The sequence below is a fragment of the Dama dama genome, chromosome X, assembly GCF_033118175.1.
Source record: "Dama dama isolate Ldn47 chromosome X, ASM3311817v1, whole genome shotgun sequence".
Lineage (NCBI taxonomy): Eukaryota > Metazoa > Chordata > Mammalia > Artiodactyla > Cervidae > Dama > Dama dama.
In genome coordinates this window covers 33,992,262-34,018,963 of record NC_083714.1, presented here as the reverse complement: position 1 = coordinate 34,018,963, position 26,702 = coordinate 33,992,262, and the positions used below count along the sequence as shown (strand labels likewise).

The 26,702-nt window shown below is 45.4% G+C and overlaps 1 protein-coding gene across 2 annotated transcripts; it reads left to right on the top strand.

Annotated features, from left to right (window-relative positions):
- The first annotated feature begins 8,762 nt into the window (after positions 1 to 8,762).
- On the top strand, positions 8,763 to 24,338 carry IGSF1 (immunoglobulin superfamily member 1). 2 transcript variants are annotated; one of them, XM_061138033.1, is made up of 19 exons: positions 8,763 to 8,838; positions 11,189 to 11,307; positions 11,894 to 12,175; positions 12,530 to 12,817; positions 14,731 to 15,015; positions 15,257 to 15,550; positions 16,007 to 16,285; positions 16,603 to 16,723; positions 18,562 to 18,632; positions 18,729 to 18,761; positions 19,142 to 19,432; positions 19,732 to 20,010; positions 20,621 to 20,908; positions 21,648 to 21,935; positions 22,123 to 22,410; positions 22,605 to 22,892; positions 23,013 to 23,291; positions 23,685 to 23,808; positions 23,982 to 24,338. In XM_061138033.1, exons 2-19 carry the CDS (start codon positions 11,238 to 11,240, stop codon positions 24,115 to 24,117), a joined length of 3,984 nt encoding a protein of 1,327 aa, XP_060994016.1. In that variant the 5' UTR covers positions 8,763 to 8,838; positions 11,189 to 11,237; the 3' UTR covers positions 24,118 to 24,338. The 2 variants fall into 2 exon arrangements, with proteins under 2 accessions (XP_060994016.1, XP_060994017.1); XM_061138034.1 differs by lacking the exons at positions 14,731 to 15,015; positions 15,257 to 15,550; positions 16,007 to 16,285; ... (10 more) ...; positions 23,685 to 23,808; positions 23,982 to 24,338 and adding an exon at positions 11,456 to 11,482 and having other exon boundaries at positions 11,891 to 12,175; positions 12,530 to 13,810.
- The last annotated feature ends 2,364 nt before the right edge of the window (positions 24,339 to 26,702 follow it).

Here is a 26,702-nt window from a genome sequence, read left to right as displayed (position 1 = left end):
AAATATCTATTTGAGTCCTATTCAAGTTTTCCCTTCCCCATCACTGTCCTGTCTCTGCCTCTGCCATCATCACCAAGCTAAATCCCAGATACCATTGTAAAGAGACATAAAAAAAAAAAAAACGTGATTAGGCTGAGGGTAACAAAGAGTTCTATATTCAGATTTAACTCACAGTTATTGAATACTCATTTGACTGATGAGGAGATGGAGACTCAAATAACTTTCAGTAGCTTGCCAAATGTCACACAATTACACACCTAATAAGTGGCTGTGCCAGGCCTGAAATTCAAGCCCCCTGACACAAAGTTAAAATTTCTTTCCACAAACACTGAAACGTTTAGATGAACTTCTTTCACTCTTTACTTTATAATTCTAATGCACCTAGTTGTTTAATCAGAAACATATTCTGTGTACCCTCAGTCAGGAAGAAACTAAATATTTTGAACACATAAGGCTCATTTTAATGTACATTTTTATTTCCATGTTTGTGTTTTTGTGCCTTTATATAATGTTTTTTGTGTCTGTATATTTATGTATTCAGGTATTTAGTGTACTGATGTCTTTATATGTGTGCTTATTTTTTATTTATGCATTTATCTATTTCCTCATCTTACCTGTAGGGCTATGAAACTCTTTCTCTCAGTGCTATTAGAGGAGAGCACATCAGTTAATTATACCTTAATGTTCTATAGTTTTCTGAGCATATCATAAATTAAAATAGGTATTGGATTTTGATTAAAGGATCCCAGCTCTTGAGCTTCTGGGGAACAGGAGAGAGCAGCTGTGTACAGAACCAAATTGCTGAGCTTCAGAAACCCCTTGAAGACAACAGAAGCTTTAGCTACAAAAGCAGGGAAAAAAGAGAGCAAATACTACTCGAGCTTAAAAGAGAACGAAGAAAATGATGAAGACAAGCTTAAGGGCAAGCAAAAAGCACTGTAATGCTGCAGAGGAACCAGGGACCTCAGAGGGTTTAAGAGATATAGCTGGCCTGGAGAAGCAGCAGGCAGAACCCAAAGAAAGGGCCAATGTGAGGGAGATGTTGTTTTCCACCTTGAAGGTGATTCAGGACCATGTGGACATTTAAAAAAGTACACAGGAAAAGCTCATCAAAGATCACAGGACTGAAAGAAACCCTGAGAGAGGAAAATTATTGAATAAATACCATGGAAGAGAGAATCAGTACAAATGAAGAGCAAATTGAGCTTCAGTCTCAAAAGAAAAAAAAATTTTAAGCAAACAGCCCCTCACATTAGAAGACAAGGTGATGGATTTTGAAAACACATCAGGGATATATAATATTTGTGTGCTTGGCATCTCTGAAGGTGAGGAAAATGAGAGTAACCTTGAAACTGTTAATGAAATTATTGAAAATAATTTTTCCAGAGCTAAACATAGATCTCAACTTACACACAGAATAAACAGGTCCCAACTCAAATATACCTCTCAAACTAAAAGTCCAAGTCACAAAATTGTACAGTTCTTGAATTTAAAAGGAAAAGAAATAATCTTGCAAGCTGCTCAAAAAAGAGAACTGATTTTCAACAAAGATAGGTCTAACACCTAACTATGCCTTAGTTACAGTGCAAGAAAGACAGAGTTGGAACCAAGATCTACTACCAGCTGAAGTCCTTGGGCCTGAAGCCTCCGGGAACCATCCAGCCAAGCTATCTTTTGTATTCAAAGATGAGAGAAAAATCTCTGACTATCAAGATGACTTCAAGGCATTTGTCAGCAATATTCCAAAACTCCTGGCTTTACTGCAGACAGCTGCAGCCCAGGGAGAGGGTGCTTCTGGAGATAAGTGACTAAACTGATTTACAAAGCTGTTTCTTAAAAAAATGCAGATCTCAGTTTTATGATTAATTGCGTTTTTGCCAAGGGAATTAGGGAAAATGATGTACAAATATAATATTGACATTTGTTACTAAGAGTGTATATGTACATCTATGTCTGTATCTATATTCTGCATGAGAAAGAGAAAAGAAAAAGTAAAAAAGAAATGGAAGGGATAGAGGAGGGATACATGGGAGAGAGGATATGAACACAGCAAGATAATTAGTGGTGAGTGGGATAGGGAGATACTGGAATATGATAGCTAAAATAGGAAAAAATAATTTTGTTGTGAATGTGAAAGTAATAACCTATACAAAATTAACAAACTCGTTCAGAGAAAGAAAGTTTTCCCCCACCCTCTGTCAAGGGTACTTGGATCTTTCAGAAAATTTTACCGTATCTCAGAGCACGAAACAAATTAAACTCAGAGAGATGCATGTACATTGAAATGACTGCCTATAAACTGACATTTTAAGAAACAGATTGTAAACAGTGGGTGATGTTGAAGTGATGTGTTTTTAAACTGCTAATTTGTATTGCTCTTGCAGTTTAGATGTCTCCATTTAACTTTAATTATATAATTAGTTAATCATACAATAAAGGGAGCTAAAAGAACCCATTTGTTGACTTCTTTACTTTCCTTTGGACAACTGATTAAAAGTTCCCGACTGACATTACCTCCCTTTTTCTCCTCAAACTCTAACCCACCCCCCACCTCAAATCCCTACAATTTAGACAAACTGGAGGCAAGTCAGACTCCGAAGCAGAAAAACAAACTTTCCTGGCGCTGGCACTTTAAAGCATCCTGCCTATGTCAGACCTAAACTGCTCATTGAAGCCACTCTGCCTGCCCACCAAGGCAGTGGGACTGAGCCCACCTCCTTCCTTCTGGGGCCATCAACTTCATCCAGGATATGAAAAGCAGACAATGAGACACTTTGCAGCCCACTCTCAGAGGTTCCCTTCATTTTATAAGTCTATGCCAGAACCCTCACCCCCATGTATGCAGATGCACACAACATACAAGCACATACATAGGTTTTCTTCTCATTGCTTCTTATATAAACAAAAGGCATCTTGTGATGCTAGGAGAATTATTATATGGGGACAGTGGGGCAATAGTTTACCTTTCTGGTAAATGGTATATAGGTCAAACAGAACCTTATGGTCCTGCTGGATGAGAACACCACAAAACATCTTTTTTTTCCTCTCCACACATTAACCTTAAGTCATATTCACCTAGGCAATCACACTGTTGATTTGCTTTATGACAGGCATTTAGAAGCCTGATCATGCAGGTCTCCATGCCTTATGGCTCACCATGAATCTTTTGATTAAATAAGTTTCAGTTCTGGTTCATCACTTGCATTTGATTTATTCTAGGAATCTTCCTTCACAGTCCTGAAAATACCCTCAGTTATAGCTTCAGGGAGTGACTTAATGCCCCAAACTGTGCCCTTAGTAATTGAAATCCTGGACAAAGAATATACTGAAACTCAAGCTCCGTGAGTGGGCCCCAGCTTCTGTTTTTACCTCTCAGAGAAGGTATTTCCCACCTCCAAAGCTCTGTCCCCACACCTCAGGTCTTGCTGTTGGAACCTAATTGGTCCAGTTGGGCTTTCTCACTGTCCCAGAGCACCACTTGCCTAGTACCTCCCTTCCTTATTTGTCTACTCCATGTACCCATTCTACCATGAAATAGGATTGTGGCTTAGACTTACTGGGAAGTGGTGTGTGTGAGTCGCTCAGTCTTATCCGACTCTTTGCAACCCCATGGACTAGCCTGCCAGGCTCCTCTGTCCGTGGAATTCTCCAGGCAAGAATATTGGAATGGGTTGCCATTTCCTTCTCCAGGGGACCTTCCTGACCTAGGGATAGAAGCCGGGTCTCCTGCATTGCAGGAGGTTGCTTTACCGTCTGAGCTACTATTGGGAAGTGGGAAGGGTGCTAAAACATATTGGCACCTCTTGAATGCACCAAATACTCTAGAAATCTGACCCACCCCCAAGGTGGCTTTCCACAGCAGTAAAGTAGGGGGGACAAGGAATGCTTTATAATGATCATAATTCTCGAGAGTATGAAAATCACCAAGATTTTTGGTAGTTCCTGTTTACCACTGAGAATCACTGTCCTAAAATTTAAAACTGGAAGTGGTTTGCTAGTGGATGTTTAACAAACAGCTTTCTGAGGGGTGGGGGAAAGCCCTGATTTGTAGCAGTTGCCTGTTCGTTGGTGTAAATTCTCTGGCCATGGCCAGTTTTAAGGCATGATATTACTAAACCCTGGGTTAAGATGAGATGCACACATTCAACTGTAGCTGGTGCCAGCACATCACTGGGAGGAGGCCAGTGCTCCTTTGCCCTGGGCTTCCCCTGGTTGGACTACCATAACACAAATTTAGCTTAAAAAATCTCATTTAATTCAGTTCAGTTCAGTCGCTCAGTCGTGTCCAACTCTTTCCCACCCCATGAACTGCAGCACGCCAGGCCTCCCTGTCCATCACCAACTCCCGGAGTCTATCCAAACCCATGTCCATTGAGTCGGTAATACCATCCAACCATCTCATCCTCTGTCATCCCTTTGTCCTCCTGTCCTCAATCTTTCCCAGCATCAGGGTCTTCTCAAATGAGTCAGCTCTTCGCAGCAGGCGGCCAACAAGCTTCAGCCTAAGGACTTGCAGAGAGCAGGAAAATATTCTCACTGCTTTCTTTACTACATTATTAACAGAGCATTCGATTGGTGCTTTTCTGTCTCACTTCCCTGGTGGCTCAGATGGTAAAGAATCTGCCTGCAATGCAAGAGTCCTGGGTTGGGAAGATCTCCTGGAGAGGGAAATGGCTGTCCACTTCAATATTGTTGTCTGGAGAATTCCATGGACAGAGGATCCTGGTGGGTTACAGTCCATGGGGCTGCAAAGAGTCGGACACGATGGAGTGACTAACACTTTCACTTCAAGTACATTCACATCTGTTTTTTAAATTAAAAATTTTTTACTGAAGTATGTAGTTGATTTAAAATGTGTTAGTTTCAGGTGTATGGCACAGTGATTAAATAAGATATATATATTTACATATATGAAAGATTCTTTTATGAATATATTACAGCATATTGAGTATAGTTCCCTGTAGTATACAGTAGGTCCATGCTGTTTACCTATTTTATATATGGTAGTGTGTATATATTAACTCCAACTTCCTTATTTACCCCTCCCCCACATCTTTCCTCTTTGGGAACCATAAGTTTGTTTTCTATGTCTGTGGGTCTCTGTTTTGTAAATAAGTACCTTTGTATCTTTTTCTAATTCCATATATAAGCAATATCACATATTTGTTTTTCTATGACTTATTTTACTTGACATGATAATCTCTAGGTCCATTCATGTTGCTACAAATGGCATTATTTCATTCTCTTTTGTGGTTGAGTAACATTCCATTGTCTATATATACCATATCTTCACTATCCATCCATCTGTTGATGGACGTTTAGGTTGCTTCCACGTCTTGGCTATTATAAATAGTGCTACAATGAACACTGGGGTGCATGTATCTTTTTTAATTAAAATTTCCTGCAGATATGAGCCCAGGAGTGGGATTGCAGGATTATATGTCAACTTTATTTTAAATTAAAAAAATTTTTTTTTACTTTTATCATTCCAAGCTTCCAAAGCAGAGGTAGCATTGTAGTGTTTAAGAAAATTTTGCAATATATACAAATATTGAATCATTATGTTGTATACCTGAAACTAATATAATGTTGTTTATCAATTATGTGTGCATGCATGCATGCTAAGTCGTGTCAGTCACGCCTGACTCTTTGTGATCTTATGGACTGTAGCCTGACAGGCTCCACTGTCCATGGATTCTCCAGGCAAGAATACTGGAGTGGGTTGCCATGCCAGGGGATCTTTCTGACCCAGGTGTCAAACCTACATCTCTTGGGTCTCCTGCATTAACAGGTGGGGTCTTTACCACTAGCGCCACCTGGGAAACCCTTATCAATTATACCTCATTTTTATAAAAGAATGAAGGAACTGAGAAGTTGTTCAGTTACTTTGCATAAAAGAATTTTGAATTATTTTCTAAATAAAATCCCTTTTAATAGATATATTAAAATCAATAAAGTAAGCAATTTTAAAAAATGGAGAAAGAAATGGTAATCTACTCCAGTATCCTTGCCTGGAGAATCCCCATGGATGGAGGAGCCTGGCAGGCTGCAGTCCATGGAGTCACAAAAGAGTGGGACATGACTGAGCGACTCAACAACAACAACAACAACAATGAAAAACATGGAACCGTGGAATTGTATATACAGATTACCTGGATGTGAATTCTAGCCCTTCCAGTTGCTGGCTGTGTTGGCCTTGGGCAATTTGTTAATGGATCTGTGTTTCAGCTTCTTCATCTGTAAAATGGGACTGATACCAATAACTAATCCCTAGTGTTGAGATTGAGATAAAATGAGTTCATATTTATAATGCACTTAGTACCTGATACATTCACAGTGATTTCTTCCTCTTTTTTTGAACGTGCTGGGTCATTGTTACTGCATGGGCTTTTCTCTAGTTGCGTCGGGGAGGGGCTCCTCTCCTGTCGCAGTGAACATGCTCCTCTTGTTGTGGCACATGGGCTCTAGAGCACACAGGCTTCAGTAGTTGTGGCATGAGGGCCCAGTAGTTGCGGTTCCCAGGCTCTAGAGGACAGGCTCAATCATTGTTGTACAGGAGCTCAATAGCTCCATGGCATGTGGGATTTTCCCAGATCAAGGATGGAACCTGTGTCTCCTGTGTCTCAGCATTGGCAGGCTGATTCTTTACCACTGAGCGACCAGAGAAACCCTATCATAGTGATTTCTAGACAAATCTTTTAAAAATAGACATGAATATTTCCACCCTGACAGATAATGAAATGAAAAATGAAATGTTAGTCACTCAGTCATGTCCGACTCTTTGTGATCCCATGGACTGTAGCTCACCAGGCTCCTCTGTCCATGGAATTCTCCAGACAAGAATACTGAGGTGGGAGGCCTCCTTCTCTATTCCCACCGCCCTGGTTTAGCCACACAGTAGGTGGCTCAGTGGTAAAGAATCTGCTTGCAAATGCAGGAGATGCAGGTTCAATCCCTGGGTTGGGAAGATCCCCTGGAGAAGGAAATGGCAACCCACTCCAATATTCGTCTGGGAAATCCCATGGACAGAGGAGCCTGGTGGGCTACAGTCCGAGGGGTTGCAAAAGGGTTGGACACGACTTAGCGACTAAACAACAACAGTAAATGGCTTGCTGTTCTCCATGCCTTACTTGCTGGACGTTCCTGTTGCAATCCTCTGATTCCCATGGCACCTCCTTCCTTGACCATCTTCTACTTGTTCTCTATCACTGGTTACCCTCAGCCTACAAACTCCTTAAGAGCAGAAATTGCTATTCTTTCTGTATTGTCAACATCTGGAACAATGCCTGGCACAAAGAAAATACTCAACAAAAATGTGTTGAATTAATGGATGGTTGACTGCTGTGTCCTAGTCAGTATGTAGTAGTTTACAGGGGGCGGGGGAGTCCATTCAGTCCTACCCAAAAGTCTGTGTGATATTAAGTACAATTATTATCCCTATTTTACAAATAAGAAAATGAAGGCCTAGAGAGGTTAGATAACTTGTCCCCAAAATACCTATTTGTATGGATATGGCTATTCTATTTTTTTTTTCCTTTGGCTATTCTATTCTAATCAATACTTTATAATGGTATGTAGGAACAGAGGATGGCAGGAAGCCACAACTGATATCCCCATGAAGATATGACATTCAGTTTTCCTATTAAAACAGATGTTGCTTTATTTTTATGTAGTTTGTTCTCAAATTACAGTATCTTTTCTTTAGGTAAGTTTTAATCTTCTATGAATGTAAAACTTGTACACAGAGAAAACCGTGTCATTTTCTTACAACAATCCATTGATCTCTGAGTCCACTGAAAGCTCTACTTTAATCCCATCATATAGTATATGTCAGGAGCTTTGGTTAGCGCCTCATTCACACATCATCATTTGAAAAAGTTGCTGATGGTCAACTAAATTTATGAATTGTCTGCATCACTGAAATCCTCGTTCTCTGGGGCATTCGTGGAAAGCTGTACGGATTAATAGTAGTATTATTAGTGATAGTAGACGGGGCAACAGCAGCACCTATCCCGTAGCAAGCTTACCTGCACTCTCCCATCCAAGCCCTGTGAAGTGACTTCTGTTGTTTGATTTTGCAGATGGGGAAACTGAGACTCAGAAAGTGTAACACACTTTCTTGAGGTCACTCAGCTCTCGAATAGCAGAACCAGACTGAAATCCAAATTTGTGTTAATATGTTTCGCCTGGGCTTTTATCCCGAGCTGGACTTTGACGGCTGTCCAAGTTACTCAATCCTCTCTGAGGTTCAGTTTCCTCGTCTGTGAAATTGAGGGAAGTAACACATCTTTTAGGGGCTGCTATGAAGATTAGAAATAATAGATGCCCAAGGCCGCAGAGGCACACAGTAGGCATTTAAGCCTTGGTGGCGGTGTTTACGCTTCAGTGGGGATGTGAAAGGAAGATCTGAGATCCCTTTAAAGGCATTGGGGAGCTGGAGAGAAGGGATCGACAGCTTTGCCCGACTTCAGAGCTGGCCTTCTCCTCTCCTGAATACAATGACCCAATGAAACTCAGCGATTAGCGAGGGGGTAGGGGCCTGAATCGGCTCCGGCAACCTCTGCAGGGAATCGGGAGAGAGGCGGGAGCTGGGGAGGGGCGTGGAAATCCCGGCCGCCGGAGGACTGCAGGTGTTAGAGAGTTGGTGTAGGTGGACTCCCAGAGCCTGGCGGAGGGAGGGGTGGAGGTCGGAGCGGCCGGGAGGGCGGGGGAGAGAGGGAGGCGGGGCCCTGAGACTGAGAGGCTGTCCTTAGACCGCTCTTCCCGTGCCGGGCAGTTTGCAGCATCAGGAGGAGCTCACTGGAGAATCTCCAACAGCGGAGCGGGCCTTCAACTACCGTAAGTACCTGCAAATGCGCGCACAGTCCAGTGGCTGAAGATTAAATACTGCCCATCAGATCCTAAACAAAACCCCGAAATAATTTCCCTGAAGTAATTAATTGCCGTAAACTTAAAGGCTCCCAAGTCTTTCCTCCCCCCACCCCCTCAGCCCTCCTTTTCGCCTTCCCTCCCCGGCTCCCGGCCATGCCTCGCTGAGAATCTCTGGGCACTCAGATATCTTCCCTTTTCCTTCGCAGTCTTCCCTCAAAACCTCTAACGGAACATGTACCCGGCACCCCGCCGAGCCCAAACCCTTTGATTCCTGGAACCCTCAAAGCCTTGCAGGGGGCGAGCCATTAGACATTTCGGGTCTCTCGCCCTCAAAAGCACTGCGGCGCTGCCTAAGGGTGTGTGAAGTGCTTGGGGTGGAGTAGAACGGGAGGGAGAAAAGGCTAGACTGCCGAAGATGGGGGTGGGAGAGTGTTGGGGTGAGGGGGTAGTGTGAAAGGTCAAAAATGGGCGTGGCCAATTAACCCGAAGCCCGCAACTCCTTCCCTTGTTCCCCGGACAGAAGATTCCTTTTGGCTGGATCTAAACGGTAGAGTTTCCTCAGGAGGTGGAGGAGGGGTCAGCCATGCTGAGAAGCCCAGCTTCCCTTATTCCCCTCAAGCCCCCAGGAAGTGAAACCCTGGTTTAGGGGTCCACCTGGCAGGACTGGAATCTCAGTTGGCATTCCTGGGTGGAATCCCAGTTAAAGCTTTCCCTTGGCAGTAAAACCTGAAGTCCCCCCCCCCCCAATAAACTGGCCCAAAGCCTCAGGGGAACAAAGCAACAGGGTGTCACCAAGACTGGGCCCAGGCCTGGGAGTCTGTGGGAGCTGAGATGGAAATAGCATCTTTAGGGTCCTATGCCAGATTAATGTCCCCTTTGGGAAGAAAAATAGCCAGTTTTAAAGAAATATTCACTATGTGCCTAGCACTGTTCCGGTATTATCTCAGATTCAACACAACAAGGCTAGTTAGATAAGAAAAGTTCAAAGAAGGTAATATGAGCATCCTTCGATGCAAAGTAAGAAATGCAAAGGGAAACTGTTCTTCCTTGGATCTCTGACTGTCCACCTGCTCCCTACAGCCCAAATGTTTGAATCTTCCCCCTTTTTCCTGCTCCTTCATCACTCCTAGTCCTGAAGCAAATTAGAAGCTTTGATATCAGGATCAGTTTGGAGAAGCAAAAGCACCCGTTTCTGCTCTGGGAGCTGCCTTTATCCCACTCTTTTGAAATAGAATTAAACAGCTAGGGTCAGACACAACCTCAGACCCTAAGTAGAGAGGCGATAGAAGAGAGTCATCCTGAGTTTGTGTGATGAGCATACATCTTTCTTTGGCCAAAGGATACTCTGGGCCCAGGGTGGGTAGGGTAGGAGAGACAGAAAAGCATAAGGGGTCTACTTATGGACATGTAGAGCCTGTGGTCAATAGTGATTTTCAAGAAAATAAGAAAGCCTCCCTGAACTCAAATATTTTTGCCACATTCCCTGAAATTCAATTCTTTTTTTTTTTCCTTAGGGGCAGTGAACAAAAATGCTTATAAGTTTCGGGGCGCCAATGAATCATTTACATTTTATATCAATTAGTTCAAGTAATTTGATTCTCCAATACCTACTCGAAATGGAGGTTTTGAGCTTTGGACAGGGGATATGAAATAATAATGAAAATAATACTAAATTTGAAGCATTCTACAGAAGGGAAAGCCCGGATGGGATGAGACAGTAGAAGTGAGGGAGGGTGAGAAAGGGGGCGAGGGCTACCTCTGAAAGTTTAATTTCTGGTTTTAGAGCATAGGCATTGGAGTTCAACATGGATCTGAATTTTGGCTCTGATATTTAATATCTTTTGACTTTGGGCAAATTATATCTCTTGCAAAAAAAATTTTTAAAAAAATTATATCTCTTGCACAAGCCTCAGTTTCCTAGCCAGCAAAATGAGGATGTAGAACTCTTCCTTTGTTAGGTTGTTGGAGGACTCTGACAAAAAATATACATATGAATAAAGAATCCGAAAAGTTGACTCTACACCTCCCATCCCCCTCATGCCTTAGGGCTTCCGCTGGCCTGGATTAGGTCACATTCTGGGCCTCTCAGACCCTAGGGACAAACACATTTCAATAAATCTGATATGGTAGATATACCAGCAAAGACCTTGAGTGGAAGAAGGGGGAAGTGGGGAAAGGGGACAAAGAGAACAAGTAGCTGGTAACCCTGCATGCCTGTGGGGGAGTGGAGGGTAGGTGTTCTGGTGCAATTTAGTGATCCAAACTAAACTTTCAGGCGAAGGAGCAGTCCCCTGAGTAAAAATGCTTCTGCTTTTAGATCTCACCGCCTTCTGAGGGGCAAAGCCCTTTAAGACTCCAGAGGCTCCATGACCCTCTACAGGCCAGGGGAAGGGGCCACCATGCTGCGGACATTCACTCTCTTACTCTTTTGTGCTGGTGAGTACAAGGAAGGCATGGCGGGGCAAGTGACCCTGTCATAGGCACCCCTGTGAGTGGGCCCCTTGGGGAGGGAATGGAGGATACTGAGGTTTGAGGGTGATTGGGACAACGAGGGGCTCTCCTTTACCATAATCTCTCTTTTCAGGACTGAGTCTGGGTGTGACACCAGTGGGTAAGTAAGTCCTGCCACGTCAACTCCCTTCCTTCCTGAAGGCTGCAAGACATTGCCCCTCCATGGCCCCGGACATAACTGCCTTGAGATGCCCAGGGCAGTTTCCAGACTCAGCTTGTTAGGAATCAGGACCGCTCACTTCATGACTTGGTTTCCCACAAAATAGTAAAGACTTTGTCTCTTGCACTTTGTTCTCCAACTCACTTGAATTCCTTAAAACAGTGTCCTACGGTCCCTATCCCACCCCCCCCCCCGCCCCCATAAAAGCACACAACCCTGTCCCGAAGGAAAGACAAAAGGAGGAATGGGGAGGGTTGGGGCTAATTTAAAGGGGACATCGCAGGGGGCATGTTATGGGAGGGAGAGGGTTGGAACCGCTGACATCTTTGTTTTCTTTGGGAATGACAGCAGTGATGCCATCTCAACCGGAGCTATGGATAGAGTCCAACTACCCCCAGGCCCCTTGGGAGAACATCACACTCTGGTGCAAAAGCCCCTCTCAGATTTCAAGCAAGTTCTTGTTGCTGAAGGATAAGACACAGATGACCTGGATCCGCCCTTCCCAAAAGACCTTCCAAGTTTCATTCCCCATCGGTGCCCTTACTCAGGCAAATACAGGTCTTTACAGATGCTGCTACTGGAAGGAGACAGGCTGGTCAGAGCCCAGTAAAGTTTTAGAGTTGGAGGCACCAGGTAAGAAGACAGAGAGAGATAATCAAGAATAAACTCCAACTCCTGGGACTCAAACTTGCCTTCCCAGAGCAGGGTTTGTTTAATTCATTTGCCTCAAGCGCTTGCATGCATAATACAGATATTCCACACTTGGTAAATAAGTGTCTCATCTCTATAGGTAATGCAGAGTGAGGCTGCAGACTCTGGAATGGATCTAGAGGGCAAGCTCCTCAACCTAGGGGATACTCTAGATGGGGAAAGAGGGGTGACAAATAAGGATCATACCAGGAAGACTCATTTAAGTAGAGCTCTCTGCACTCCCTGAGCTGCACTACCCTTGCTCTACCTGAATTCTAGTTCATTCTCTCCTTCCAGGCCAGCTGCCCAAGCCCATCTTCTGGATCCAGACTGAGACCTCCCCTCTTCCTGGATGTAATGTTAACATACTCTGCCATGGCTGGCTGCAGGATTTGGTATTCATGCTGTTCAAAGAGGGATATGCGGAACCCGTGGATTACCAAGTCCCAACTGGGAGAGTGGCCATATTCTCCATTGCCAACATGACACCCGAGAGTGAAGGGGTTTACATCTGCCGCACTCATATCCAGATGCTCCCTACCCTGTGGTCAGAGCCCAGCAACCCCCTGAAGCTGATTGTGGCAGGTGGGTGTGGCTATGGCTGCTGGGGTCTGATGATCATTGTCCCCGGGATCATGGTTGGATGAGCCAGGGTTTCTGATATGACTTTCCTTGCCCAGTTCTCTGCAAGGCCCATGAGCTAGAGTCATTTGATATTTTACTGAGATGCAAATGAGAATCACACATGCTAGGAGGCAGCTGTCTGGGAGCCAATCGCTTGGCTAGTGAGTGAGTCCAGCCAAATGTCCAGCAGCTTCAGCTCATCACAGCTTTGTTGTTCTCTATTTGTTGAAAATCGTGTGTTCATTCATTCATTCGGCTAATGTTTATTGAGCACTTAATATGTGCCAGGCACTGCCACTGCAGTCATGGAAACTGATTTTTTTTATTTAAATGTATTTTTATTCTATTTGTGATTTTTATTTTTAAGTGTGGAAAACAGAGTGAATTGCTTGTGCTGGCGATAAAAAGAAACAAAAAATGACAAGGAAAGTGATAGTTCGTATTTCAGAAATGGTTTTATAAATGAATTTAGTCTTGTATATATACAGATCCAGTAAGGCAGTACCAAGCTTTAAACACAGTAGAAGGTTCTTCCAAATGCCTAATGTTAGACACACACCCCACCCCCAACTCCTCCACCCCATAGCCCAGATGCTTCTAGACAGAATTGGCCACACTTGCTTTAGTTCCTTCATCAAGTTAAATAGGCTTGGGGAAAGCTGTGGTGCTACAGAAAATACCCTGGACTTAGAAGTTTTAATCCTAGTTTCTAGTTCCACCTCTGACACCACCTCCCTGTGTGATATTGAGCAAGTTACTTCAACTCTGTGTTTCGGTTTCCCCCACTCTAAAATGGGATAACAGTATCTACCTGATCCACTGTATGATGCCTCTCTGTGCCTCAGTTTTCTCATTTGCAAAATTGGTATAATCATAATACCTACCTCACAGGGTTGTTGTGAGGATTTGCCTAACATAATATGTGTACAGTGCCTGGCATATAAGTTCTCAATAAATGGTAGATATTAATTTTATTAGTATAGCTTTTTATTGAGGATCAAAGAACAAAAGCCTGTCTGTCTGAACTGCGTGTTATGGATGCTTGTTGTACGAATGTCCTTCTGGTATAGATGCCACTAACACACCCTTCTGCAGTTACCTGTTCGCAGGTGTCCCCCACTAGGCCCTGAGCACTTAGCGAACAGGGACTGTGTCTGTCTCCTTTACTTGTATACCCCTAGACCTCCATGATGCCTGAGGTATCCTAAATGCTTAATGAACCTATGATAGAGCTGATCCTTCCAATAATGGGTGGGTGGGCCTACCTGGGATTGGGGTGGGTAAGAAGGAGTGCTTTGGGAGTGAGGTTTACCTTCTGTTTTGTAGTTTAATCTCTTTGGAGAAACAATACATGAAAATGAGGGTGTGGCCCCATTAACAAATGTTTCTTTGGTTTGCAGACTTACTGGCCAATCCCGACTTACTGGCCTCTTTCAGTCTCCTCTGGGAAGTAGGGTTTTCTGTGAACTGAATGTGTTCAAAAGCCATCCTTAATACTGCAGTAACATTCATGCTTTATGAAGAAGGAATCAAAGTAATTTTCAGAAGTTTGGTTTCTTGGGTGATTGGAAGAACTACATTTGGCATTTCAGAGACCTAAAGATAGAGGGAATTACAATGTAGACACTCCACTGAGACATACCCCTATACATAGTTAGAGCTCAGTGCAGTGATAGAGTCTGGTGAGAGGGAAGGAGTGGAAGTGAACTTCCCCTTGGTTACCTTCTAGAAGAGGCAGAGATTCAGGGAAGAGTGAGGGAGCAGAGGGTAAACTTCAGCTACCACTTGCTATCTAAAGAAAGTAGGAAAATAAAACCAGAATATGATGAGGAAGAATCACCCTACTTCTAACTCAGGGTCTCTTCGCTTTCTAGGACTCTATCCCAAACCAACTCTGACAGCCTACCCTGGGCCCATCATGGCACCGGGAGAAAGCCTTAATTTCAGGTGCCAAGGGCCAATCTATGGAATGACCTTTGCATTAATAAGGCTTGAAGACTTGGAGAAGTCCTTTTACCTCAAGAGGCCAATAAAAAATGAGGCATATTTCTTCTTCCGGGCATTGAAAATCCACGATGCTGGCCATTACCTCTGTTTTTACTATGATGGATCATACAGGGGTTCACTCCTCAGTGATATCCTGAAAATCTGGGTAACTGGTAAGAGAGGGGGGTGCTCTGGGACCTATGTTGGGGGGTAAGGGTGTTTGGCTCTCTTTGGGCCCACTGGAGAACTTCATCATGCAGCCAGGGTTAATGGTGGGGGAAGGAGCAGAATTTGTATAACTGGGCTTTGGGTGGGATTTGCCAAGGGTGGACTGGAGGAAAAGGATAGAAGCCTTAACTAGTGGGAGGGGTAAGTCAGACTTATTAGCCTTTGATATTTTGGGTCTCATCCTAGACACTTTCCCCAAGACCTGGCTACTTGCTCAGCCCAGTCCTGTGGTCCAAATGGGTCAGAATGTGAGTCTGTGGTGTCGAGGGCCAGTGGATGGAGTGGGGCTTGCACTCTATAAGAAAGGAGAAGACAAACCACTTCAACTCTTGGATACCACCAGTATCTATGATGACACGTCATTCTTCCTCAACAATGTGACCTCTAGTGATGCTGGCACCTATAGCTGCCACTATCTCCTCTCCTGGAAGACCTCCATCAGAATGACATCGCACAACACTGTGGAGCTTGTGGTTGTAGGCAAGTGCTAACAACTATTCTTTATTTTTATCTTCATTCCAGTGTTATTAGAAGGAGCTAGTGTCCCTGTACCCTTTTGGATTTATGAGCCAAAGAAAACCAGACTAGGAGGGTGGTTTTCTCCAAAACTTTAGGGAACTTCTCTCCCAGTACTGTTACTCAAACCTTACCTCTAGGCATGGACAAGCCCTGATGGGACTCCTAGAAAACTTAGTTTCCTTAAGACCCAGGGAAACCTACAGGTATTGTTAAGTTTCTGATTGAAGGTAGGAGCCTAGAAGTCTTTAGAGGATCAAGTAATGGGCCAAGGAATTCTGATGCACAAATTTTGAAGCCACTGATCTAGTAGAGCAGAAAAAAAGAGAAGCCCAAATAAGGAGATGAGAAACATTTGTTGAGAGGAGGCAATGAGTTCAAAGTCACTTGTTCTAACTCTGGTCTCTGGATTGGTTGCAGATAAGCCCCCCAAACCCTCCCTGTCAGCCTGGCCCAGCACCGTGTTCAAGTTAGGAAAAGCCATCACCCTTCAGTGCCGAGTACCTCATCCAGTTCTTGAATTTTGTCTGGAATGGGAAGAAAGAGCAGCATCCCAAAAATTCTCAGTGGATGGAGACTTCATCATCAGTAATGTTGAAGGGAAAGGCACAGGGACCTACAGTTGCAGCTATCGCATAGAGGCACACCCTAACATCTGGTCACATCGCAGTGAGCCTCTGAAGCTGATGGGGCCAGCAGGTGAGAGGAAAACTCTTCATAGAGGTGCCCCCACCATGACTTTGGCCATGATACCCCTGGGATCCCAGAGCAATGCCCAGCAGGATATGGAAAGGGTAGTCGGGGGCTGGTTTGGGCATCTTTCTCCTGGGGTGGTCTCACAATCACTCAAAGGCAGTGAGCACGATACTTTCAAGGGTCCCTTTCTTCATGTAAAAGGTCACTTTTGCTTCAACTTCCCTTTACCTGCAGTAACCAGATTCCCCTTTCCCCCATGAATGTGTTCATCTGTCCCTGTCCCCATCAAGGTCCCTGTTTCTGGTCTTCTCTGGTCACAGGCTTTCTCACCTGGAATCACGTTCTGAATGAAACTATCAGGTTATTTCTAATCATTCAGCTTGTTGCCTTGCTGTTCGTAGTGCTGTGGATAAGGTGGAAGTGTCGGAGACTCAGAATCAGGTAACTGTCTTATCCCAGTGCCCTGCTCCTAAATCTAGCTGAGTTCAGGCTCCCCAGAGGTTCAGGAATGGGGTGTGCTCCAGTTGAGACAAGCCCCATGGGCACACCCTTTGTATCCTCCACCTTCAGGGATGAAGATACAAGGCTTTCTCATTCCAGCCGTTTCTCTTTCATTTCATGGAGGGGTCAACTTCCCTACCAGAGGGTAAAGAAATGCGAATTTCTCAGAGGCTTGAAGAAGTCCTCAGAACCTCATTCACTTATCCCCCCCAGGAGGGTGCCCAAATCTCCCTCCCAAGCCACCTTGCCTCTCACAGATGATCGATGTCTTCCACATTAACTTCATCTGAACTTTTTTTGTAAGAAGCGACACTGTCCTGTCTCTCAGGATGTTATCCAACTCCCATCCCAACTATTCAGCCTTACCTCAGCTCTCAAGGGCCAACAAGCCATGTAGTCCATCCTCGCTGCTATGGAAGCTAGTGTCTCTGCCACTCGGCCCGCAACCACTGTGCAGAGCCTTCTGAGAATAGAGCCTTAGCCTGGGTGGGCAGCTGATGAGAGAATGGATTGGGTCAAAGAATCAGACTGCTTCCCCTGATCCATAAAGTGTCAAGTCAAACAGGTTCTCCTGCTGTTTACTTTTATTATTTTGTGTCTCCTGGGTCATCCCCTTCTCTCCCTTATCCCTATATCCTTGTGCTCAGGCTATTCTGCCCAAAAATGAGAAATGACAGCTCCTAGCTTGGTGGGGGCTTCTGCTCCTGAATGCCACTTTCCCCCACTCTCTGATCCTGGCTGTACCCCTCCCCCACCATGAGCAGAGGCCTTTGTGTGCCTGGAAGTATTCAATACACAATGGATGATGACTATGATTGTGTGTGTCTGTGTTCTCCTCTGAGATCTGAGGGACAGAGTGCTTGGGTAATGGGAAGGGAGCCACCTAAACCTTCTGCAAAACCACTACCCCTTTTGAGCTTTCCAAACGTTTCAGTGGGGGTCAGGTTCACAGAATCTGTTCTGAGTTCCACATACACTGTGATAGCCTTCAAGCCAGAGATTAGAAAAAAATGTAGCTTCAAGTGCCCCCCACCTCAGCCCAGGACCACTGCATCAAAGAATGAGTTCAGAAACCAGATATCAGAGAAGACAGTTTGAAAAGCATGTTGTCCTGACCAGGAAGGAAGGTCGGTGTTTTCTAAGTCAAAATTGTCAGGTAGATTTTGGCTTAATATAAGCTAAATCTATAGGATCTGAATCTACAGGACCTGAAGCTGCTGCACATTTCTAGTCATGATTGGGGTGGGGGTAGGGAGATCCCACTGTTGCTGCCTAGGTAACCCTTCCACAACAAAGGCGGGTGAGGCAGGTGGGTTGGAGGACCAATAGTGCCATAATAAACACTGCTTCCAAACTTAAACTTGATGACTGAGAAACACCCAAGATTTCTCCCTCTGGCCCCATACCCATCACCCAGAGCTTCCGATCACACTGAACTCCAGGGGTTCTGAGAGCTGGAGTTACAAAGGTATTTTCACATCTGACATCTCAGTTCCAGCAACGGCCTAATCAGGGGCCTTGGGGAGCTGACATTTGATATTGTCTGGGGAGGGGGGAGGGGCGGGGGCCCGTGGGTCATGAAAGAGCAAGAGGTCTGTAGGTGGTGAGGCCCTCAAAGAGAAAAGTCATCGATGTCAGAAAAGATGATATCCCATTATTCTGGCCATATCCAATCCCTATTGGGTGGTAAGTAAGCCAATGACATAAATTGCCGCCCCTTCTCTCCGCCCTCCCCCTAATCCCAGCAACTCCTCTCATCTCTTTTCTGGTCTTGCTAGAGAAGCCTGGTTGCTGGGAACAGCTCAAGGGGTCACCATGCTCTTCATACTCACAGCTCTTCTCTGCTGTGGTGAGTACAAGGGGGTGGGGAAGGGGCCTGGGCAGAAGGCCGGGGTGAAGTCCTGTGGGGGAGGGGGCAAAGCCCTGGCAGCAATTTCTTTTGCAGGACTGTGCACTGGGGTATTGACAGAAGAGACTGGTGAGTTTTTCCTGCTCCAGACTGGGACATTCCTCCCTGGAGATCCGAAATAACTACAGTGTCAGTGTCAGTGGCCAGGGAGTGACTGGTTGGGAGGGAAGGGCAGCCAGGAAGGGGCACTTTGCTGAAGCTGCTGGCAAAATTCAGCCTCCAACTCCGCTTTTCTGCCTGCAAAATTTCCCCCAAGCTTTTGCATTTTTCTGAGGCTCAGCTGAGACATCAGCGTCTTCTTTCCCCAGCACCTGCAGAAAGGAGGAAAGAGTTTGGATTGGGGTTGAAAGGGGAGGTGGGCAGTGTGATCTGGGGAGGGGGATTCAAGGGCAAGGAAAGGGGGAGGGGCAGGGGAGGAAGGATGGCTTCATTAACTCTGCTGTTTCTAGAAATAATCATGCCAACCCCTAAGCCTGAGCTGTGGGCAGAGACCAACTTCCCTCTGGCCCCGTGGAAGAACTTAACCCTCTGGTGCAGAAGCCCTTCTGGTTCAACTAAGGAGTTTGTGTTGCTGAAGGACGGCACCGGGTGGATCGCAACTCGCCCGGCTTCCGAGCAGGTCCGGGCTGCCTTCCCCCTTGGGGCCCTGACCCAGGCTCACACCGGGAGTTACCACTGCCATTCATGGGAGGAGATGGCTGTGTCTGAGCCCAGCGAGGCACTTGAGCTGGTGGGGACAGGTAAGAAAAGGCCGAGCGTCCTCTCGGCATGATCCCTGGTGCCCCGGGACTCCAGCACTGCTCCGAGGCATGGGGAAATGCTCAGAGATCCAGAGCCCAAGGGACTTTTGCTGCCTGTAGGAGAGGAGGGAACTGAGATTGGGGAGGGGGTGGGGAAGAGAGTTGAGAGGAGACTGACAGGAAGAGCCAAAGGCCCGGCCAGGATGGATCTCTGTTTTGCTGACCGAGTGACTCCGCTCGTGTCCCATCTGGGCACCTCCTAACTTCAGACTCCTTGTCCTCCCTGTTTTGTTTTCCAGATATCCTCCCCAAGCCTGTCATTTCTGCGTCCCCCCCAATTCGGGGTCAGGAACTGCAAATCCGCTGCAAAGGATGGCTGGCAGGCATGGGGTTTGCTCTGTACAAGGAGGGAATGCAGGACCCCGTCCAGCGACTTGGTGCCGTTGGGAGAGAAGGCTTCTTTACAATCCGGAGAATGGAGGATAAAGACGAAGGCAATTATAGCTGCCGAACTCACACTGAAAAGCGCCCCTTCAAGTGGTCCGAGCCTAGTGAGCCCCTGGAGCTTGTCATAAAAGGTAGAGCTGAAAGGGGTGTGTGAGGGAGGAGGGGGGAAGCAAAGCTCCAGGTCAGACGCGCCTTTCCCCACAGCGAACTTTGCTGTTGGTCCTAGGAGCCTGTGTCCAATCTTAGAGCCAGGCAGGCGTGGCGCTGGGAGTGCCAGGGCCTCTGGCTGCACGATATTAATAGCCATAATCGTTATTAATAGCTGGGGTTTGTGGAGGGTGATTTAATTTTTCTAATTATTTTCATATCAATTATCTCCTTTAGCTATAGAGCAAATAGTCAAAGGAGGTGGATCAGGTACCATTTCCCCTTCTTGTCCCAATGGGCAAACTGAGGCTCGGAATCAGCAGAGCCCCAGTGACTACCCACTCTTTTAGCTAGCTTCCATTGCTCAGTCTGCTGACAGTGAGGATTAGGCTTGAGGAGGTGAGGGGTGGGGTGAGGGGGGTCCCTGTGAAAATTCTATCTGCAAAGTGGTTTTGCCTGGATTTTTAAATGCACCTTCTTCTGAATGAAATACTACAGGAAGCCAAGCTGCTTTCTGGAACCAATATTTGCTATATTATCTAGCTTGCTTTCTATTGATTTGGTTTTGGTTATGTTTGGTTTTTTGCCTTCTAGAAATGTACCCCAAGCCCTTCTTTGAGACATGGACCAGTCCTGTGGTTACTCCTGGTTCCCGGGTGACTTTCAATTGCTCCACCCCCCACCAGCAGATGAGCTTTATTCTTTACAAAGATGGAAGTGAAGTAGCATCCAGTGACAGGTCTTGGGCAAGTCTGGGAGCCAGTGCAGCCCACTTTCTGATCATTTCGGTGGGCATTGGTGATGGAGGGAATTACAGCTGCCGCTATTACGACTTTGCAATCTGGTCAGAGCCCAGTGACCTCGTGGAACTCGTGGTGACAGGTCAGGACTGGGGAAATGCAGGCGGAGGGGAGGCAGGAGGGATGTCAGTGAGAGAGGAAGAGGTGCCCTTTCTAAAAGTCACCAAGAATGTGCTCAGGACAGTGCCTGCATGTGGTAAACAGTCCATGTAAGGCAGATGCTTATATTATCACTATACGGGAAGATGAAAAGGAGGAGGAAAATAATCCACTTCTGGGGAAAGAAATGAGGCAGATGGGGATGTTTCACATGTTGCCTTGTTTCTGAAGTCTTTTTGCAGCTTGGCCTTGAGCTTTAGGCCCAAGGTCCACTTTTTCTTTAGCTGGGCTACCAGATATTGGTGGGCTGGATGGCCCTCAGAGAAAGGGCAAAGACCCTGAAGTGTCAACTGCATATTATGCAGCCATTACAAGTGATAGTTCTCAAAGGCTGTTTAACATCATAGGAAAATGTTTACAATATAAAGTGAAAAATACTAAATTACACCACTGTGTATACAGTAAGCCCAATGATACAAATAGTTATAGCTAAAATGACATGGGCATGTACAAAAATAAATGGGAAGTAATACAGAAACATGTACAAAAAATGGCCATCTTTGAGTGGTAGAATTTTACTGTCTTCATTAGTTTTTTTGTGTGTATTTTCTAGTCTTCTACAATAAGCATATATTGTTTCTTATAATAACACTAAAAAAAAAAAACCAATGCTCAGAATGTGTGAGGCAGGATTCTCTCATGTGTGTTCTCTTTAATTTCAGAATTCTACCCCAAACCCACTCTCCTGGCACAGCCAGGTCCCGTGGTTCTTCCTGGGAAGAATGTGACCCTGCGTTGCCAAGGGGCTTTCCAGGACATGAGGTTTGCCCTCCTGCAGGAGGGAATCCCGGGTCCCTTACAGTTCCGGAGTGCCTCGGGGAACTCGGCTGACTTCCTCCTCCATACTGTTGGAGCGGAGGACTCTGGGAACTACAGCTGTGTCTACTATGAGACCACTATGTCAAACAGGGGATCATATCTCAGCAGGCCTCTTATGATCTGGGTGACTGGTAAGGACAGACAAGACATGGGACTGGGACAGAAGCAACTGGAGTAGGGGTAAGGGAGGGTAATCCCTCTTGGAAGGCTAGGCTAGGACAGGGAGGGGAACGGTTGTGTCTGGAAGGAGAAAGATAAAGGGTGAATTCAGTGATCAGTTTGCATACTCACCACTTTCCATCTTTGGTCTCTTCCTAGACACATTCCCCAAGCCACGGTTGTTTGCTGAGCCCAGTTCTGTGGTTCCCGTGGGGCAGAATGTTACTCTCTGGTGCCAAGGGCCAGTACCTGGAGTAGGGTACATTCTCCACAAAGAAGTAGAAGCCACTTCAGTGCAGCTCTGGGGATCCACCAGTAATGATGGGGCCTTCCCCATCACCAACGTATCTGGTGCTAGCATAGGTCGTTACAGCTGCTGCTACCACCCTGACTGGACAAGCCTCATCAAGATACAGCCTAGCAACACCCTGGAACTCATAGTCACAGGTAAGGGGAAGATGCTCTGGAGTGGGCAGGGGAGTATAGAAAAGAGGGAATTGGGCTGGCAGATGGTTCACAGGAAATGGTTTTCCAAGAACTCAAGGAGAGGCAGGCAGTAACTCTTCTCTTTACTGAGACTTCAGGGGTGATGCCCTGGTAAGTGGCCACCTCTCTATGAACCAAGAGTTCATTTCTTCTAGGTTTGCTCCCCAAACCCAGCCTATTAGCCCAACCTGGTCCCATGGTGGCCCCTGGAGAAAACATGACTCTTCAGTGTCAGGGGGAACTGGCAGACTCAACATTTGTCCTGTTGAAGAAGGGTATTCAAGAGCCTTTAAAGCAACAGAGGCCAAGCGGGTTCAGGGCTGACTTCTGGATGCCAGCAGTGAGCAGTGAAGATTCTGGGATGTACAGCTGTGTGTATTATTTGGATTCTGCTCCCCTTGCAGCTTCTAATCACAGTGACTCCCTGGAGATCTGGGTGACTGGTAAGGTCTTGGGGCTTTCAGTAAGACTCTAGCTTTTGTAGTTTTTTTAGTAGTTATCCCTAAGTAGGTAAAGGGCTGGGTTCGAGGCCATTTCTAACACTGTATCCTGGTTGGTTGCAGACAAGCCCCCTAAACCCTCCTTATCAGCCTCGCCCAGCACTGTGTTCAGGCTCGGGAAGGACATCACCCTTCAGTGCAGAGGGCCCCTGCCAGGCGTGGAATTTGTCCTGGAACATGATGGAGAAGAAGCACCTCAACAATTCTCAGAGGATGGAGACTTTGTCATCAATAATGTAGAAGGAAAGGGCATTGGAAACTATAGCTGCAGCTACCGTCTGCAGGCCTACCCCGATATTTGGTCAGAGCCTAGTGATACTCTGGAGCTGGTGGGGGCAGCAGGTGAGATGATAATCCCTCCATGATTCTGGCCTGACACACCTGGGACCCCGGAGACAGTCTCCATGGAGGCAGGCCACACATGGAAGGGGAGGGGTTTGGAGTCAGAGACCTCAAGTGTGGTCATTTTTCTCCTAGGGATGGTAAGGAGGTGGAACCTCAGATCCACTCAAAGATAGTGAATTGAAAGGATACTTTCAATGCGTCTTCCACCCCACAAGGGAGGGCTGCTTCTGCCTCAGCAGAAGCACTGCCTCTGACCACCCCATCTGTTGTCCCAACATGTGGTTCCCAAGTGAACCCCAGTGGAGGCCAGATGAAGGGGCAGCAAGCGAGCAAGGGGAACACACGTGCACTAAACTCTATGGCATAGGTTTCTGCTCTTTATCATCACAGGGCCTGCTGCTCAGGAGTGCACTGTCGGGAACATTGTCCGAAGTACCCTGATCGTGGTGGTGGTTGTAGCTTTGGGGGTGGTGCTAGCCATAGAGTGGAAGAAGTGGCCTCGACTCCGAACCAGGTAATTGCCTCATGTCAGCCTCCTGCTATGAACCCAGGGCTTCTGTGAAAACAATGGTCCAAATGCTCCTCTATCATCTGAGCCCCATAACTCAGCCTGTTTTCAAGTTGATGGCTCTGTATCCTCCCTTAGTCCTGTTTTTTTTTTTTTTTTTTTTTTCTTTCTCTACACAGGGGCTCAGAAACAGATGGAAGAGACCAGACCATAGCCCTGGAAGAGTGTAACCAAGAAGGAGATCTGGGCACCAACACCAACTCTCCCTCATCAGTCTCTCAGGGCACTTCAGTAGAGCAGCCAGTCCCAATATAATCATCTCCTACTTTACAAGAGCTTTCCTCTCCTCTTTTTTTATCCTCAGAGACCTTCAAATCTGACTGGTTTCCCCGGGAGTCCACACCACCTACTGTTCCTTGGCCACTAATCACCTGAGATGGGTCAAGGGGATTTTAGGAACTGAGAGCTCTACCAGGGTGAGAGGTTTTCTGAAGAGAGATTTCCCACCCCTGTAATTCCTCACTGTACTGATTTACTGGTGCATGAAAATCTATTAAAAATGTATTCTTCTGAATAAAAAGAGTATTCACTATTTAACTGCAAAAACTATGGCAGCAGTTTTCCATTGGTTTGTTATTTAAGATTTAGCAAAAAATGGTGTATTGGAGCTGACCCCCATGGCACAGTAAGAGAGCAGGGGGTTGCTAACACAGAGAAATGAGCTCAAGGTTAGGGTCAGGGAGGAGGGAATGCTCCAACATGTCCAATTTGGTTTCAGACATGGTTAATGAACAGAATGTCCTGTCATCCCTTCATTCTCCATTTCATTACTGAATGAATGAATGAATGGCAATATTCTCTCCAAGTTGAGCCTGAGGAGGGCAAACACTTCAGTTACATACTTTCACTGTGGAACTTCTAGGTCTGTAGTACATCTGCTTTCAAACATTAGGATTAATCCACTGCAGAACTTGGAAATTGGGAAAGTATGCTTTGTGAGCCTTTCCCACCAATCACAGGTGTACATTAACTCACTCTCAAATGTAAATGATTGATAAAAATGGAATACTTTGCCCCTCCCTAAAGAAAGCCCTGTGTTTTTCTGGTGGGGGGAATCTCAGAGAGCGAGTAAGCAGCGGCGGTGGTTGGTTTCAGGCAGGGGACCTCCCAATGTCCTGTCCCAGTGTTCCTTCCCAGGACTCCAAGTGGAGGCTAGTTCACACTCTGAGCCCCTGATCTTTCTCCTTGCATCAGCATGCAACTTGCCACCCTGGTGAAAATCTAGTACACATTAGGAGGCTTGGATTGGGGAAAAGAGCTTCCCTAATTCCTTAAACCTGTTCAAGACCTCAGAAGGATTGATCTGTGGGTCCTAGAGGAGGTTGTAATCCCTTCAAATCTGACCCTAAAGTTCCTTACCCCCAACACTGTTTAATTTTAAGCTATCACTATTTAATAGAGCAATGTCCAGGGGTGCTGCACACAGTGAGTTATTTAACCCTGCTTAGTATAAAATTTAGAAAGTAACTCCCATATTCTTACATCAGGAAGCTTATTTACCCAGCAACTTAATGAAAAAAATGCATCACATTTCCCTTAATCCTTACAGAATTAAATACTCTGAGTACTATAGACTAATTTGTATTAAGCTGTTTGGAATGTCGAAAAGTACAAAATCTCATTCTGATTTCCATTTGATGAGATTATATTAGTCACTTATACTAATTTCATATAGTGTTTATAAAAATTGCATTTCAAAAGTGTTTTTGCATATGAATTTAGCAAAAACTAATTGTTGCTTTTTGCCCAGCACCACTCACTGCCTTCAAACTCTCCATCCCTAACCTTCAATCAAGCTGTACATTTTGAACAGTGGAGGGAGGCCTGTTTTTGGTCCTTGCTTTTCTGATAGAATTCCTTTGATCAGGTCTGATTTTGTTTTCTAACCATTAGATATTGTCGTGTATTGTCAAGGCTAGCAGTGGGGCTGTGCAAGTTAGCAAGTGATCACTTGATTGCTTTAGCTCTTCACCAAGGGAAAGAGAGGCGGAAAGAAAAGAGAAGAGGGCCAAGGACTGAAATTTATAGAAGCCTCTGAGTTAGAAAAGTAGGACAAAGATGAAGCAAAAATGACAGAAAAAGACTCTTGTGAAATCTTGTGAACCGGGTCTCCTGTATCAAACAGATATCCATGCAATCAGAAAATTTTGATCAACCTTTCAGTGAAAAACAAATATAAACATGTGACACTGGACTTTTAGTTGGTTTTCTGAAAGTATTCGCATTTACCATTCTTTCACTGACAGAATCAAGTTTTATATGATTTAGAAGGGGAAAAAATAGTTGTCAATTAACTGAAATACTTAAAGAGTGGCTTTGGGTTTTAACTTCCCTACTTACTGTCAGAGCTATTTCAATGAATTAAATATCTATTTATAATGCAAAAGTCGTAGCAAACTATCTCAATGAATTAAATATCTATTTATAATGCAAACGTAGCTTGTTGCTGACAATGCTCCACATGGTATGTTTTTTTCAACCTGGTTGCCATGGGAATCAGTCCCTTTACCCCTGGCTGGCCTCTAATCAGCACAGCATCAGGTAATCTCTGGGAAATGGAATCTCAATTAGAATGGAATGGACCTTTGAGAGAAGAATTTGCCTCTGGGACTCCAGAAACAAAGGCCGAAAATTCTCCCTTCAGTTCTGAAAAAAAAATGTAAATTACCCTCCATCCGTGGGCCACATCTTTGGCCTTAGCATCTTAGAGTTACAAAGGTTGTCAAGGTAGTGTGGTCCAATCCCCAACCCAGTACACAATCTCCTTTATAGCGAAGCTGACAGGTAGGTACACAGCCTCTTTCTGTATACCTCCAGTGATGCGGAGCTCACCACTCCAT